Source organism: Anser anser, assembly GCF_964211835.1.
Source record: "Anser anser genome assembly, chromosome: 1".
In the NCBI taxonomy this organism is placed as follows: Eukaryota; Metazoa; Chordata; class Aves; order Anseriformes; family Anatidae; genus Anser; species Anser anser.
In genome coordinates this window covers 101,930,381-101,945,859 of record NC_139720.1, presented here as the reverse complement: position 1 = coordinate 101,945,859, position 15,479 = coordinate 101,930,381, and the positions used below count along the sequence as shown (strand labels likewise).

The 15,479-nt window shown below is 49.1% G+C and overlaps 2 protein-coding genes across 7 annotated transcripts; one reads left to right on the top strand and one right to left on the bottom strand.

Annotated features, from left to right (window-relative positions):
- Nucleotides 1-805: 805 nt before the first annotated feature.
- Nucleotides 806-4,617, bottom strand: LOC310881194 (protein Wnt-4-like). The gene is made up of 5 exons (XM_083798155.1): nt 3,396-4,617; nt 2,812-3,050; nt 1,961-2,092; nt 1,653-1,795; nt 806-1,288 (listed from the first exon to the last, which is right to left on the bottom strand). Exons 1-5 carry the CDS (start codon nt 3,458-3,460, stop codon nt 821-823), a joined length of 1,047 nt encoding a protein of 348 aa, XP_083654281.1. The 5' UTR covers nt 3,461-4,617; the 3' UTR covers nt 806-820.
- A 188-nt stretch (nt 4,618-4,805) lies between these two features.
- On the top strand, nt 4,806-15,169 carry LPAR5 (lysophosphatidic acid receptor 5). 6 transcript variants are annotated; one of them, XM_083798104.1, is made up of 4 exons: nt 4,821-4,958; nt 5,360-5,588; nt 6,204-6,426; nt 13,294-15,169. In XM_083798104.1, the coding sequence occupies exon 4, from the start codon at nt 13,612-13,614 to the stop codon at nt 14,722-14,724; it is 1,113 nt and encodes a 370-aa protein (XP_083654230.1). In that variant the 5' UTR covers nt 4,821-4,958; nt 5,360-5,588; nt 6,204-6,426; nt 13,294-13,611; the 3' UTR covers nt 14,725-15,169. The 6 variants fall into 6 exon arrangements, with proteins under 6 accessions (XP_083654231.1, XP_083654230.1, XP_083654228.1 ...); XM_083798102.1 differs by having other exon boundaries at nt 6,163-6,426; XM_083798106.1 differs by lacking the exon at nt 6,204-6,426.
- The last annotated feature ends 310 nt before the right edge of the window (nt 15,170-15,479 follow it).

Sequence of the window (15,479 nt, the reverse complement as noted above, 5' to 3'; positions counted from 1 at the left end):
TTCAGAGACTCCTTGCTGGCCAGCGAGTTCCTCGTGGCCAGGTCTTCCCACCTGAGCACCTGCTCTGCATTCTGCTCAGCAGCACACCAGGATGGGAGCGACATTCAACAGCATTTCACTGTGCTGTCTACTCAAACTCACTTCCCGAAAGAGTTTTCTCCAGCTGAAGGAGTGGCTGAGCGTCGGAGAAGGTGTTGGTCCCAGGACGTGGATTTAGACCCACCAGCCCAAGTCCCTAAAGTCCCCAGCAACCTCTGGCCTTCCTGCCCCTGCAGGCCCATACCAATCAGTAACGCTCCCAAGGCTGAGTCTTATTTTATAAAGAGACCACAAACCTAACTTGTGCCCTTTGCTCTGCTGCTGCCACTCTGTCAGACCCCTGGAGACCCCTCTCACATCTGAGCTGACTCCCCCCTTCCCTCTGCATGGCTCGCTGGTGTTGCTTGCTCACCACTGCCCATGTGGCCCGTGTGATAAGGCTCTGAGGACAAGGCCTCCACCCCAGCCTCGTCCCCTCCCAGTGCAGGGGAAGGAGCAGAGCCAGGTACCTCCAGGTCTAAACACGGCACATGAGGAAGGAGTTAAAGTAGACACTCTGCTTTCTGTTGCAGCTGCTTTATTTCTAATGTTTAAGGGTTTCTGGGGCCTATGTCCTCCAACCCTCTGTCTGGAAAACAAGTTTAAACTGCAAAAATCCTGATGAGACTGGGGAGAAAGAGCCAGACAGGTTTCCCCCACACCCACCCTGCTTCCCCCCACCCTGTGCGCCTCTCCGTGGGCTGTCTTCTGCTCAGTCCCCGGCCACCCCCCCCGTGCCCCCTCAGCGGCAGCTGTGCACCTCCACCCGGTGGCGGCACTGCTTGCACTTGACGGAGCAGCACCACCGAAACTTGCAGCTGCACCGCTCCACCACCTCGGCCTGCGTGGTGTGGAAGCCCCTGCCGCAGCACAGGAGCTCACAGCCATCCATGGCCGGGGATGTCCGGTTGCACTGGCGGCCAGAGGTACCGAAGACCCCATGCCGGGGGTCCCGGTCACAGAAGTCTGGGCTGGCCAAGAGGTAGACCAGGTCGTGAGCTGTGTAGGGCTTGAAGCGAGAGCTCTTGGGCACCAGCAGCTTGCGGGAACCGACCCGCTGTGGGTGAACCTCAGTCGCCCCCTCAAACTTCTCCTTCAGGACGTTGCCCACCTTGCGGAAGGGGGGCATGACCCTCCAGCATGTACGCACCTCGCAGGAGCCTGACACGCCGTGGCACTTGCACTCCACCTTCATGTGGGCCAGGAGTGCCTGGGGAGAAGAAGGTGTCTGCAAGCCAGATCTGGGACATGATGTGGGGCACCTGCCCCATGCTGGTGAGCCCCAGGCAGCTGCCATTCCCTCACAGCCTTCCCATATGGGGCCTGACTGGGGCCTTCAGGAAGGGGTGTTCAGCTAGAGGGCAGGATCAACCAGAGGGATGGGAAGGGAAGGGGAGAAAGAGGGAGGCAAGGCAAGGCAGGGCAAAGCAGGGCAGCAGGACACAGACCTGCTCTGTGAGCTCGTGGCTGCCCTGAACTGCTACTCTGGATAAGGGGCTGGAGAGAGCTCTGCCCAGCCAAGGAGAAAGCCCCAGAAGCTCAGCTTGCTTCCCAGCTCTTGTTCCTGCCCTTACCTTCCTCCCCGCCTTGTTATTGTGCAGGTTCATGAGAGCTCGGCTGGAAGAGATGCCGCGGCTCCTCTCGGGATTGTCTACAAAGGCTTGAGAAAAGGCAATCCCATATGACAGGTTATCAGAGCAGCCTGACCACTGGAAACCTGCAGAGGGAAAGCAGGTGTGAGATAAAAAGTAAGAGGCCCTGGGAGGAGCTCCAGAAGTGCTGAGGGCTGTGAAGCAAAAGGAGGTCTCTTCCCCTGGTGAGGTCCTGCCCCATGGATCTCATCCTCTGTCACCTCAGCTCTGCTCCCGGCCTCTTCCATTACCTTCAGGGCTGACTCCTCGGATTTTGCGGTCGCAGCCACACTTCTCCAGCTCCCCACGGCTGCAGGCACGAGTCACGGCAAAGGCAACACCCGCAGAGGAGATGGCATGGATGAAGGCAGATTCCCGTGTGCCTGCACCGGGGTGAGAAAGGGCACCGGTCTGCTGAGCTCGGAGCTCTCCTTCATGGAGAGGGGGAAGGAATCGGTGAGATGCAGCAGGGGAGGGAGGCTGTTATTGCATGCAGGATCAATACATTCAGATGAAGACTGCTTAGGAGAAATCACCATCAGGACGTTCACCCGGTGCTGTGGTTCCTGAGGCCTGAAGCCAGCCTGCAGCACCTCCAGCTCCTGGGCCTCGTGTCCCATTGATGGAGAGAAGTCAGCAGCCATGCTGCCCAGAGGCAACTGAAAGGGGAGCCTGGGGGTGAGAAGCCACAGAAACCCTGTTTATTTCTCCCTGTATGTGTCCTCCTGTGCAAGCATGTGCAAAACCTGTGCAGATTGGTTTTGGAGACATAGGCAGATCCTTTTTCCCAGGCCTGAAACAAAAAGGGACTGTGACCTTGAAGCAAAAGGCTCGATTTGACCTGATATTCCTGGGGGCTGGGCTGGTGGCAGGGGTTAGGGGCAAGATCTGCCAGTCTGCAGAGCTGATAACCAGCATGGTCCAGATGGGACCTAAAAGCCAGGACTGGCCAAATGATGAAATTTAGGTAGAATATTAATATTTGCAAAAATTGCTGTGTCAGCAGCTATGTTAGCATGTGAAGGAAGCCACACCAAGGGGACCCACTGCATATTGAAGGGACCCCATGCCAACCCTGCCAGCTCTGCCTGCCCCTGCTGACCTTGGATGGCGACTTTGCCGAAGACTTGCAGCTCCTGCAGGGTGGAGCAGTTCCACCGGCGAGAGTGAAACTGGTACTGGCACTCCTCTACAGCCAGCTCCGCTCCTCGCTTCACCGCCTCCATGGCTTCCACCTGCCGACGGCAAACCCGCACCTGCTCTTCCACCAGCCCCGTCAGACCTGCACAGACACCAGGGTCCCTGAGGGCCCCCCGCAGGGACGTCTGCTTGGCCAGGTGCCTGTAAGGCAGAAGAGAGTCCCATTCATAGGTGGGCTAGAGACAGGGTCATGCCTGCAGAGGATTAGCCCTCTATAGCTCTATTTTAGAGGAAAAATGGGCAGGAAAGGGGATGTGCACCCTCTTCTCTGTGGCAAATTGGACATTTTTGCTCCCCTGCCTGCATCTCTTCCATGTCACTGCCCCTCTCCCTTTGTGCTCACAGAGATGCTCCTTCTCAAATGCTGCATTTGGGTTGCCAAGGTTCCTTCTCCCACCCCTTTCTCACAGATCTGCCCGTTTTCTTCACAAACAGCACCTCCCCAGCACCTTTTCAACCTATATAGTACGTGTAAAGTATACTTACAGCCAAGTCACAGCAAGGACGTCCTGCATCAGGATCAGCACCGTGCACAGCCACACCATCTCCATCCCGTCCTTGGCCTAACTCCACCTTCAGCCACAAAGCGGCAGCCACCCAAATCCCTGCCAGCGACCTCCTGCTGCCTGTGCCAGGCAGCAGCGCTCACAGCAGCTCCAGCACAGCCCTGCACAGAGAAGAGGTAGCCCCTGTCCCAGGCAACAACCATGGGCTACCCTGCTGTGCCTGTCAGCGTCAGAGACCCGGTGGCCCACAGAAACCTGCTGGATGGAGCACGTTCATGCAGTGCTATCCCCTACAGCTCCGGCAGTGTTGTGGGAGAGCTCTGAACTAGGGCTCTGAGGTGGGCACCCATCACAGGTAGCTCACGTGGCTGGGGATGGCATCAGTGCCTGAGCCCTGGTGTTTGATGTCCTGTAAGCGGGTGATCTGGTCGTCTTCCTCCGTAGACAAGTCACGTCATCAGCAGGAAGCAGCCTGAGATCCCATTGGCAGCACACAGAGCTCTCCATGCAAGAAAAGCCTCGCAGCTCTCAGGCAGCTGTTGCTAGACACATGAGCTCGTCACCGCATTGTCATCAAGTCCTGGGGAACCAGAGGCTTTCCCTGCTGTGCCAGTCCATGGGGGCAGAGAGGGGAAGACCTGCTGCCTGCCTTTTCCCCAGCCACTGTCCTTGGTGAGGCACCCTCATCTGCCTCCTCCAGGCTGGACATTCTTCTTCCCTACCCTGCAGCCCACATAGCTACAGCAAACAGACACAGCCCGGCAGCCTCCTGGCTCTCTTAACTCTTTCCCTGGCAGGTCTCCCTTCTACACCCCCTTCCCCCCATGTCAGGTCTCCCTTTGGCCCTGCCTTCCCCCACGGCAGGAGGGGCTCTCTCTGCCCTTCTCCCAGGAGGGCGTAGCATGGTGGCTGCTCCTCTTCTCAGAGGGCGATGTGAGTTGCATGAAACATCCTGAGAGCAAAGGCTGCTGTTCCCTCTCTGGGCCTGGGAAGTACCGTCTGCTGTCTCTGCAAGGTGATAATCTTCACTCAGCCCTGAGGTTTCTGCTTTTCTTCTCTGAATCATTCAAAGAGCGAAACGCTGTGGCTCTGGCCTTGTTACGGTTCTTCCACCTCCTCTGTGTGCCTGCAAGCAGGTTAACACCTTTGCTGTGCTCGTCTACATCTGCCTGCACAACAAGGTCTGAAAAGCGTTGGGGTTTATCAGCCTTCCTCCCAAACCCGAGCAACTGCTTTGCTGCAGCAGGCTTTCCATTTCTCTGCTTGTCTTCCCAGCTCCCAGCTCCGCTTTGGTTCTTGCTCCTGCTTTCTGGAGCCGGTGCTCTGCGGCGGTGGGCATGTTGGGATCTGCAGCAGCACCAGGGTGTAGCCTCCAACACACACCCCAGCAATCTGGTCTTACCTGCTGGCGGCTCAGGCAGCAGTGAGGAGCTCTGGGGGCTGCGCTGCTCGTCCCTGCAAGCTGAACCTCCGAGGGGCAGCAGCTGAGGGGCGTGAGCCCACCTGGCAGGGAGTCGTCTGTGGGCTTTTGAGACCCAGCGAGGTGAGTGAACCTGGGGAGCGAGGTGTGAGGGATGCAGTGGGGTGGCACAGACACGCAGGGCAGCTCTTCTGACACATGAGGTAAAGGCAGGGCTGCCAAGCTGAGCCGGGGAGGTGGGGGGAAGGCAGCGAGAGGCTCAGGGGAGGGGAAAGGCCCCACAGAGGATATTAGGGATTCTTTTTGCAAAGGGTGAAGCCCCCGCTCCTCAATATATTTGCAAGTTTTTCATGGTACAAGAAACTTGGCAGGAACTGGGGGAAAAAAAAAAAAAAATCACAAATAGCTGTGAGAACAAAGATCCCAGCAACTAGGAAGTGAGAAAGGGGGACTGGTTAAAAGAGAGAGGCACTGAAGCAAAGCAGAGTGAAATCAGCAGTTTGGGTGCTATTGTACCCTCCAAGGATTTACGAGCAGCAGGAAGATATATCCCTCATCGTGTCACTCCCTGAATGAGGCAGAACAAGGGACACAGAGAGTGAGAAAGTCAAACATAAGCCGTGACAGCCAGCAGGCGGAGGAGCTGGGAGCCTGTGAGCAGGGGACCTTCATCTGGGGCAGAAGGCAGCAGCTCTCCTGGTGAAGGATGACAGTCGGGATAGGAGCATTCCCATGATCCCCGCCTTCTTCCAGGTATGCTGGGACCACCGAGCAGAAACAGGACCTCAGGAAGCAGCAGAGTGCCAGATGGGCTCTGCAGAAGGGCAGACCCCCTCCCAGCTCTGCCTGGCAATGCTAGGTCTCCTAGCACCATGCCTCTAACAACAGGGATGACACTCGTGGCAAACATGCCTTTGCCTACTGCGGGCACTGACACCCCGTCAAGAGCTCGGTTATTTGGGGTCCCTGACGCTTGCCAGCAGTGTGAAGCTGGGCCCCTGGGCAGGGCATCTGCCCCACAGTGCCCCCCCATGGGACCATCAGGACACCCAGCCACTGTGCTCTCTGGTGATTAAAACCTTTGTGTGCACGCACTAGCTCTCACTTCCCATATTTCACTTCTAACTTCTGTCTGGCAATATCGTGGGGAAGGGGAGGTTTTAATTTTCCCCGCGGAAAATTCAGCCATGGGGGTGGCTGTGTTATCGTGGGGGCAAAGATGAACAAATATTTGGCACTGTGACTGAGGGCATGCCTCCTCTGTTTCTCGTGCACCTGAGTATTGCGTCTTTCACAATTGCATTCGCTCTCATAGAATGTGTTTTAGCTTATCAGCTTCAAATAGCAAAGTTCATGCTTTGTGGCCAGTGCATCAGGAAGTGAGAAAGGAGGGGACATGAACTGCAGCTTGACAGATATAGAACCAGCCACGGTGGTGGGGACGGACGTGATTTGGATAAGCAAGTAGACAGAGAGCCTGCTTGGTTCTGTTGTAATTCAAGCCACTGGCAGCCCTGGTGAATGAACTGAAATCTCTGCAGTGAGCAGACAGCAAGCTGTCAGGCACCCTCAGCTCTTCACCAGCAGAGAGGTAAGTGAGACAGAAGCAGCTCACAAGCGGGATGGTCTGGGAGCGTTGGGCATGTGCTACCACAACTGATCATAGGGCACCAGGGAACCACCTAATGCCTCTTCCGTCACCCACTGAATTGAGAATTGCGTGGCAAATCTCAGTGTGCATTCAAACACGGGCTTTCTTTGGGGTCCTGTGATACTAGGAGTATCAGCAGCTTGCAGAGCTTGCTTGACATGGTGCCCGCAGTGGAAGTCCTCTTCCATGGGGCCCTTACGAGGTGAGGGTGCGTGATACCTCTAGACAGCGGGCAGTACCAGTGTGATCAGACCTTGTGAGTTATATACAGAGGTTTGAGCCCTGATGCCATGCACCTCATTAAAAACAGGACATCCCGAGTCCTGAGCCTTAGCTTTCGTGGTTCTAATTGCCACAATAATCTAATTTCATGTTTAGAAAAAAAAGGTGAAAAGTGAGGTTTAAATATCACCTCTGTTGAGTAAAAATTAACCACGTTTACACAAAAAAAAAAAAAAAAGAAGAAGAAGTAACTTCAATTTCTAAAACAAAACTGAGTGTTTTGCTGTTTTTTTATTTTGAGGTCTGGCACACTCCTTGTTATTTCCTCTTGGTGTCAGATCTACTAAGCCAGCTTGTGCAGGTTGTGTTCTCATTGGCACTGCTCTGCTCATTTGCTACCTGATGCTGTGCTTTCTTCCTGCATCTACAGGCAACCCCAGAGTGCACTAGAGATTAAATAACAAGTCACTCTCAGAAACACTTACTCTGTGGCATGCTTGGCAAGACTTTTCTAGCTCTCTTTTTTTTTTCTTTCACCTCATTTCCCTGCCCCATGCATAACTCTACTCTGCTCTCATAAGTATGGAGGACTGCATCCAGCTCTGGGGTCCCCAACGTAAGAAATACATGGATCTGTTAGACTGAGTCCAGACGAGAGCCACAAAGGTGATCAGAGGGCTGGAGTACCTCTCCTATGAAGAGAGGCTGAGACAGTCAGGGTTGTTCAGACTGGAGAAGACAAGGCTCAAGGGAGACTTAATTGCAGCCTTTCAAAATATAACGGGGGGGTTATGAGAAAGACAGACTTTTTACCAGGGCTTGTAGTGACAGGACAAGGAGCAACAGTTTTAAATTGAAAGAAGATTAATTTAGATTGGATATAAAGGTGTAACTTTCCATGATGAGGGTGGCAATATGCTGGAACAGGTTGTCCAAAGAGGTTGTGGATGCCCCATCCCTGGGCAAGACCAGGTTGGATGAGGCTTTGAGCAACCTGGTGTAGTGGAAGGTGTCCCTGCCCATGGCAGAGGGATTAGACTAGATGATCTCTTAAGGTCTCTTCATACCTAAACCATTCTATGATAAACCTGTGTCCCACTATGCTGTGGTCATTCATAATTTTTGTGGTGCTAGGCAGCAGTGGCTCAGGTAAGGTATTATGAGAAGATTCCTAAGACTAGGCAGAGAGATCTCAACTCATCTCATATCTCATCTCATCTCATCTCATATCTCTTCTCATCTCATCTCATTCCAAGGCCTGCCTGTTTCAGCCCCTGTAAGGAAGTACAGCTATGGTTTCCCACCCTCCAAAATGAAAAGTCCCACAGGTTTGGCATGTCCTGTGGGATCTGCTTGCCTAGCAACTATTTTTCTGCCTCTGATGAGAAGTGCTCACCTTGGGCCTGACCTGTGGCTTGTCCACTGCTGGTGCCACGAGGCCATCAGGAGCACCCCATACCAGCCATGGCCCTTGTGCAGCTTCCTAAGCACTTGGAGGAGGCACGTGGCTGGCTGTAGTCCATGCAGGGTGGTCACAAGAGAGTGTATGTGGGAGGGGAGTGCGACATGTTCTCTTTAACTGGTTTTCAGGTTGTTTACCAGCACTCGTGTTCTTCTCTCCCCTCACACATCATCAGCAGTCAACATTGCCTCCATTTCACACCTCTACCAGCACCTCTTCCTCCCTTGCCACTGCCTTCCCTTCGTTTTAGTTTCTTCATCTCCTTCTCCCTTGCAGAATTTGCTTAGAGTGTGTGTACATGCACACATCCATGTTGCTCCTCCTGTCCGCTTCCCGGAGCAAGAACACCAGCAACAAATTCAATTTCTGCCTGAAACTATGACAGGAAGAGGTATCTGCTTTGGTGGCATCTGCAGTTTGAGTTACTCTTTTCTGTCTCCACTGGGGAAAAGGCCTTTAAGGGTTCATACTGATCTACACTGAAAGGTAAAAAGATGCTTACTCCTCCTCATGGGCCACTTAAGTCAGTTGCCAAATAGGAAGTTCCTTCAGGATTTCAAGACAGCATCTCATCACAAGGAGTATTATTTCTGTAGAAGAACATTGGAGTCAAAATATCTATTTGGTTGCTCTTCTTCTATTGCTAGTTCAAGTTGTGGTACCATTCCCTGTGTATACACAGCTGATGACTTGAGATCCCTCAGCAGCTTTTTTGTAGAGCTTGAGGTTCTTTTGGAAATAGCCACAAAGAATGCTGCGTGTGGCTTTTGAACATTAACTGACAAGGATAACTGAACCAGTTTCAGCCCTTCTGCCTCCCTGCTACCAGCCTGCTTTATCAGATTTCCTCGTCAGCGATGAGCAGTCAAAACTGTACCTTCAGAGCTCTGCAGAGAAGTGCTCTGCTCCCACAGCTTCCTCTTTCCAAAGACTGTGTACATACACATCTTAAGTTGGGTCTCTGACATCTTGATTACAGTATCTATTACATCAGATTTGAGACTATCACCTTGTTTTTAATAACGCCATCATTAGTCTCTAGTAAAGCTCAGCTCAAGGATTCTTGCTTCTGTGTTTCCATCCACCCACAAAAAAGAAACACATTCACCTGAAAAAAAAAAAAAATATTTTTCACTCTCAGTGATCTTTGCTACCAGTTCAGAACTCTGTTATCTGGTGTCTCAGAGGCTTAAGGGCTAATACATAAGGAAAGACCACTCAGAAAAAGGAAAAGGTGAAGGTGAGTAGAAAATTAAACAGATTTATTGCCCCGGTGTTCATGTCAGGAAAGTCTGGAAGATTTCCACAGCAGAAACAATCTTTAAGGGGAAATTCATCAAAGGACTGTCTCTGATGAAAATGCTGTTATGAAGGGTTATAAAGCAGCAAGATTAAGTAAGCACTTATTAAATCTCTGGCTCTTATCCCAGTGGTCCTAAAACAACTTAAGTATGAAAGAAGTGACTATCTGTGGTGCTCACTAACAGACACAGTTTGAGGAAAGGCTTCTGGGAGATTTTACACCAGGGAGCCTGGTATCTGTGCTGAACACAGTTAGTAGAAGCAATAGAAAAAGAGGAAAAAAGTCAATTGACATGCAGTCACATCTAATTACTGGGGAAGAGTCAACATGGCTTTTGTAAAGAGATGCTGTGCCTCACCGTCCTACTGGAATACTTAGAAGGAGTCAACAAGCACATGAACAGTGGCCTGTGTGGGTTTCCAAAAGGCTTTCAAAAAGGGCTCTCATGAATGGTGCTTAAAGAAATTTAGAGAAAAGGTTCGTATCTGGATAAAAAGTTGGTATAAGACAGGTCAGAGAATGAGGGTAGATGGTCATCTTTTGCAATGGAGTTATAAGACATCCATGCTAGGGCTTGGGCTGTTTGATTTATTCATGAAGGATGAATAATGAAAAAACAAATCTGTTGGAGACATAAAATTATTCAAGTTAGAAAAGATGAGAGTGGCTGAGAAGAACTGCAGAGATTAGAAAAAGAGTGAGTGACTGGCCTTAAAATAACAGCTGAAATTTCATCTAGCTAAGTGATGAGAAAAAAAACAATCTGAACTGACCATTACTCCTTGTGAATGAGTTCTATGCCTACTCAGCTCAGTGCATACATATCTTCAACACTCCGTCTGTACAGTTTGAGCCCCTCACCACAAGGCTTACAAAGGCTGTAGAAGAGGAGGAAAAGTTCTGAGAATGGGTAACAAGGACATTCAAAATTACAGAACAGATCCTTAGAACAGAGGAGCAACTAAGAAGCTAAGACCCTTTAGCCTCAAAAAAATAAAATAAAAATAAAGTCGCTGAGGGGAAGTATGATACAAGTTTATTAAATCATCAGTGATAAGGTGAAAGTGAATAGGAATGTTTTATTCCACTTTCTCTTCCAGTACTAAAACTAGGAACTGAATCTAGCTGGTGGTGATTTAAAGTGGGTACAAACAGACGGTTCTTCACATGAGATGCAATTAAACTGTGGAAATCCTTGGCACTGCTGTCACTGGATGTTGTAGATGGTAAATTTTATATGGTTTCAAAAAGCAACTGGAAAAAATAATAAAAGATCCCTGAGGACTATTAAATATAAATATGTCACCTCTGGCTCAGGAAATCCCTGGGCTACAGTTTGTTGGAAACAGAAAGAGAACTTGAAGGAGTATCACTGCATAATTGCACTGTTCTTACATTATTCCTTCATCATCCATGATCTGAGCTAGAGTATTAGTTTTAGGTAAACCACTGCTCTCAAACAATATGGACCATATTACAGATTGTATTCTCTAGAGGTGTTTATTAAACACCAACTGACAAAAATAGGCTGTCTATCTAGACAAGTCACCTTCATCTGACAGCCGCATGGTCTGGGCACATGTTGGAGCAGGTCATGTTTTCTCACAGAGCCTGAGTCTCACTCAATTTGTCTCAGTCAAGATGAAAGTACTCTCCAATCTGTTCAATCTGGAGTCATTGCAGGGTTTTGGCTGTAGCAAAAGCTGGCATATCTCCCTGTAGTTTCTGTTTTTGAGGCATCTAATAATTTCACTTGAAACCAACAACATTCTTAGAATCATAGAATCCCAGAATCATTAAGGTTGGAAAAGACCTTCAAGATCATCTGGTCTAACCATCACCCTACTACCAATGTCACCCACTAGACCATGTCCCTAAGCACCAGGTCCAACGTTTCTTTGAACACCCCCAGTTTGTCTGGCTGGATTATTCTATACTTTAAACTTAAGCAAGTCTTCACACAAAGTTGTCATTCATTTTTAAAGAAGGAGGAAAGCCATTCAAATGTATCCTGACAAACCAGTAGAATTTTCTCTAAGAAAAATGGCTTGGTGGTGGACCTTCCCAATGACACAAAAGGATGGGCAAATTGATAACTCTCTGCTCTTTATCCCCATTCTCTCATAGATGAGTTCCACTTTCATTGTCTAATATATAGTCACCACAGTGCATCTGTTGACTCAATTCCCACCTATGAGACCAGCATGCCCTTCCTCTTTTTTAATAGATACTCCCTCTAGACCTGTGCATCGCCCTACAATGCCATCCAGAAGGTCTGACATGCCTGTCAAGTTGCTGGGTAGCTTCCTCTTACAGTAATATCCAACTTAGGCAATTTTTTTTCCTTTTTTCCTGCTGGTATGGGGAGTCTGCTATTACGTCTCCTGGAGCCTTCTCTTCTCTCAGTTGAACTAGCCCAGTTCCCTTAGCATCTCTTCACTAGGCAAGTGTTCCAGCCTCCAGATCTTTTTGGTGACCTTCCACTGGACTTACTCTAGTTGATCAATGTTTGCCAGGGCAGTGCTACCACTAGAATCTAGAGTGGTTACCAGCCTCACACTACTTAGGAGTCACGGACATGTTTGTCTGCATTAATCCCATGGGTTCCTTCTTTACTGTGTTCCTACTTTACCTGGGCGTTCTTTGTGTCTGTGGGACATGGACTTCTTCATACTTCACGGTGCTGTAAGCAGGAAAGTGATCTGCGGACATGCAATTGCAATAGGCACCATTTATACCATGTAAGAGAGCACCCCAAAAAGGAGCTAGAGCAGGAACTGTGTGAATGTAAGCTGCTCACGGAAATTCAGCTACTGTAACATAAATCCTCTCTTTCCTTGTGCTTAGCTGAAATTTCATAGAGAAATTGAGGCCCAGTCATTTCTACCACCACATCAACCCTGTTATTCTGTCTTATAAATGCTGAGGAAGGAACTGAGATGGATGCCTTGGTCTCATTTGCACTCAAATCTCTAGAAAAACGAGTCAGATTTCTAGAAGATTTCCTTGGCCCTCCACATCTATCCATTGAAGTTTATCCGTTCTGGTCCAGTCCTTAGCTGGGACTCAGGTTTTTATGGGTTGTTTTACCTACAAAAGGGAGCTAGGGTGGAGTCAAGTCTAATTGTAGCGTCATTCTTTTTATCTGCAATGGTGTACGAAGTTCTGTTTCTCTGATACAAAACTACCATGCAGTTTTTATTCTCTTCTAAGTTCCTTCCAGCCAGCATTATTGCTTCAAAATGCTTGCTCTCTTCCTTGTTTTCCTTCCTTACTTCCTTACTTCTTTCCTTCTTTCCTTCCTTCCTTCCTTCCTTCCTTCCTTCCTTCCTTCCTTCCTTCCTTCCTTCCTTCCTTCCTTCCTTCCTTCCTTCCTTCCTTCCTTCCTTCCTTCCTTCCTTTCTGCCAGCCAGCCAGCCAGCCAGCCAGCCAGCCAGCCAGCCAGCCAGCCAGCCAACCTTTCTCTATTTCTCTCTTTCTTTCTCTATTTCTCTTCTCCCCCCCGCCCCCGCCCCAAGTTGCCTTAACTACTTTCTCTGTGTGCTCTTATGCTGTCCCTTTCTTGCATGCATGTGCTCACAGCAGCAATCAAAACAATGTGTATTTTCTGGGACGTGCATATTCTGTACAACAGTTACCTTCTCTGTGTTCTGGCTTCCTCTGCTGTTTAACCACTTACTTTTCTACTGTACATTTTTCTTCATCTTTCAATTTCTTTACAAATTCTTGCAACAGAAGCCACCATGGTGGGATTTTGACCTTTCAAGAGATTTCCCCTTCTAACTTGAACTCTTATTTCTTGGTTTTCTGCTCTGCCTAGGAATTGTGCTGACACTGAATAACTGGGAATGACCTTTCATCACATCAACATCCCTGTAACCACTGGAAAGAATAGATGAACTAGAGGCTGAAGCAGACTACATTACTATCCCTGCCAGATGACCATTGACCAACAATCCAAAGCAGTGCCAGTCAAGAAAGAGAGATGTGCCCATCTAACTCCCAGTTGCAGATGAGGGGAATGCCCTACCCAGAGCTTCCTCGAGGGGAATGACTTTGTTTGGTGCTTTTCTTTCGGCCTTCTTATCCCACCAGCTGTCTCAGCCATCTCATTGAGATCCTCCCCTCATCTCTGGGCATGTTAGCTGACAACTCATCTCAGATGTGCAAGGATTACAAACAACAGCACTACCTCCTCCTGCCTGGCTACATCCTGATATTCATTACAGGTTTGGTACTGAATGTGGTGGCTCTGTGGATACTAGTTCGCTGCCTGCGCCTGAAGTCTGTAGTGATGATCTACATGTTCAACCTGGCTGTGAGTGACCTCACCTTCACGCTCCCTCTGCCACTGCGACTCTACTACTATTCCAACCACGAGTGGCCCTTTGGTGAGATCCTGTGCCAGGTCTCTGGCTCTGTCTTCCAGATCAACATGTATGGTAGCTGCATCTTCCTCATGTGCATCAACCTGGATCGCTATGTCGCCATTGTCCATCCACTTCGCTGGCGGCATCTGCGGCGCCCCAAGGTGGCCAGGCTCCTGTGCCTCGTTGTCTGGGTAGTGATTCTCATGGGCTCCATCCCCACAGCTATATACCACAAGCAAAACCACTGTGTGTCAGAGAATCAGACCACATATCTGTGCTTTGAAAGCTTTAGTGACAACATGTGGCAGAACAACCTCTTCCCCCTAGTTGTCCTGGCTGAAATCCTGGGTTTTCTCCTGCCTCTGAGCTCTGTGACGTACTGCTCAATTCAGATCTTTCGGGAGCTCTGTCAAGCCAGCCAGACAAAGACCCTGCGACAGCAGAAGACAGTCCGTCTCCTCGTGGTCAACCTGGTCATCTTCATCATCTGCTTTGTGCCCTACAACACTACCTTGGCAGTATACGGGTTGCTAAAGGCCAAGGTGATTAATGTACGACCAGAAACACAGACCTCTGTGCGTGACGTGTTAATTAGGACAATGCTGTTGGCCAGTATGAACTGCACGCTGGACCCCCTGATCTACTACTTTAGCACTGAAGGTTTCCGTAACACCTTTAAGAAACTGCGACAGGGACAAACCTGGGACTCAGATACAGGGATGCTTAAGAGTCAGGTTGTGGAGCAAAAGTCAACGCAAAACCATTCTGCCACAAAAACAAAACAGTTCCCATCTAAAAATGTTATCTGTCCCAATGAATCTTTGCCAACTCTTCCTACTGCAGTATTTTTGAATGACCGTATTGAGGACTCAGAAATATAACCACAGGAAGGTCAAAGCATAACTGAGTTGCAGAGTGGCCCATTCAATAATTACAGCGAGACTGTGGAAAGCAGCCCAAGGTAACTTAGCAAACTGTTTGAGGGAGCACAGCAGGCTGTATGTGGGTGAACATGATGATTCAAAGCTGAAGGATGAAAGGTTGTTTTTGAATAAACAGATACATTGGTGACATGGTCCCACCTGACTCTGTTGGTACAGGAAGCATAGTGGGGAACAAGTACTTGAAAAAAGTCTGCTGTGTCTAGGTCTGGTTCCTGTGATAAGTTGATCCTGCCTGAGCACCTCCTTGATGCACTGTAACATTAAGCAATTTTGAGAATAATCAGAACACAGATACAGTACTCATTGCTGACAGAGTGAATTTAGTAGTAAATATTGAGGGAAAGTTTTTGTTTTGTTTTGTTTTCTTGTTTTTTAGATGCCTCCGATTCAGTCTCAAGTCCAGCGTGGGGCACCTAAATAAATGTCTTAATTTTCCAAAAGAGTTGAAGCATTTAGCAACTCTTGTTGGAGTCAAAGAGAATAGCTGAGTATTTAGTACGCTTACAGAAAATAAGTTACTAATTGTAGAGCAAGTCATAGACCTTAGCAAAACCACGTTTAGGAGATACATTAAATGTGCTTGTGCAGCTGTACACACACACATGCAGCACAATGCCTATACATTTACATGAAGCAAAACACCTTGGGAAACGCTAGCATACTTGAGAATACACTCAGCACTCATAATGGCC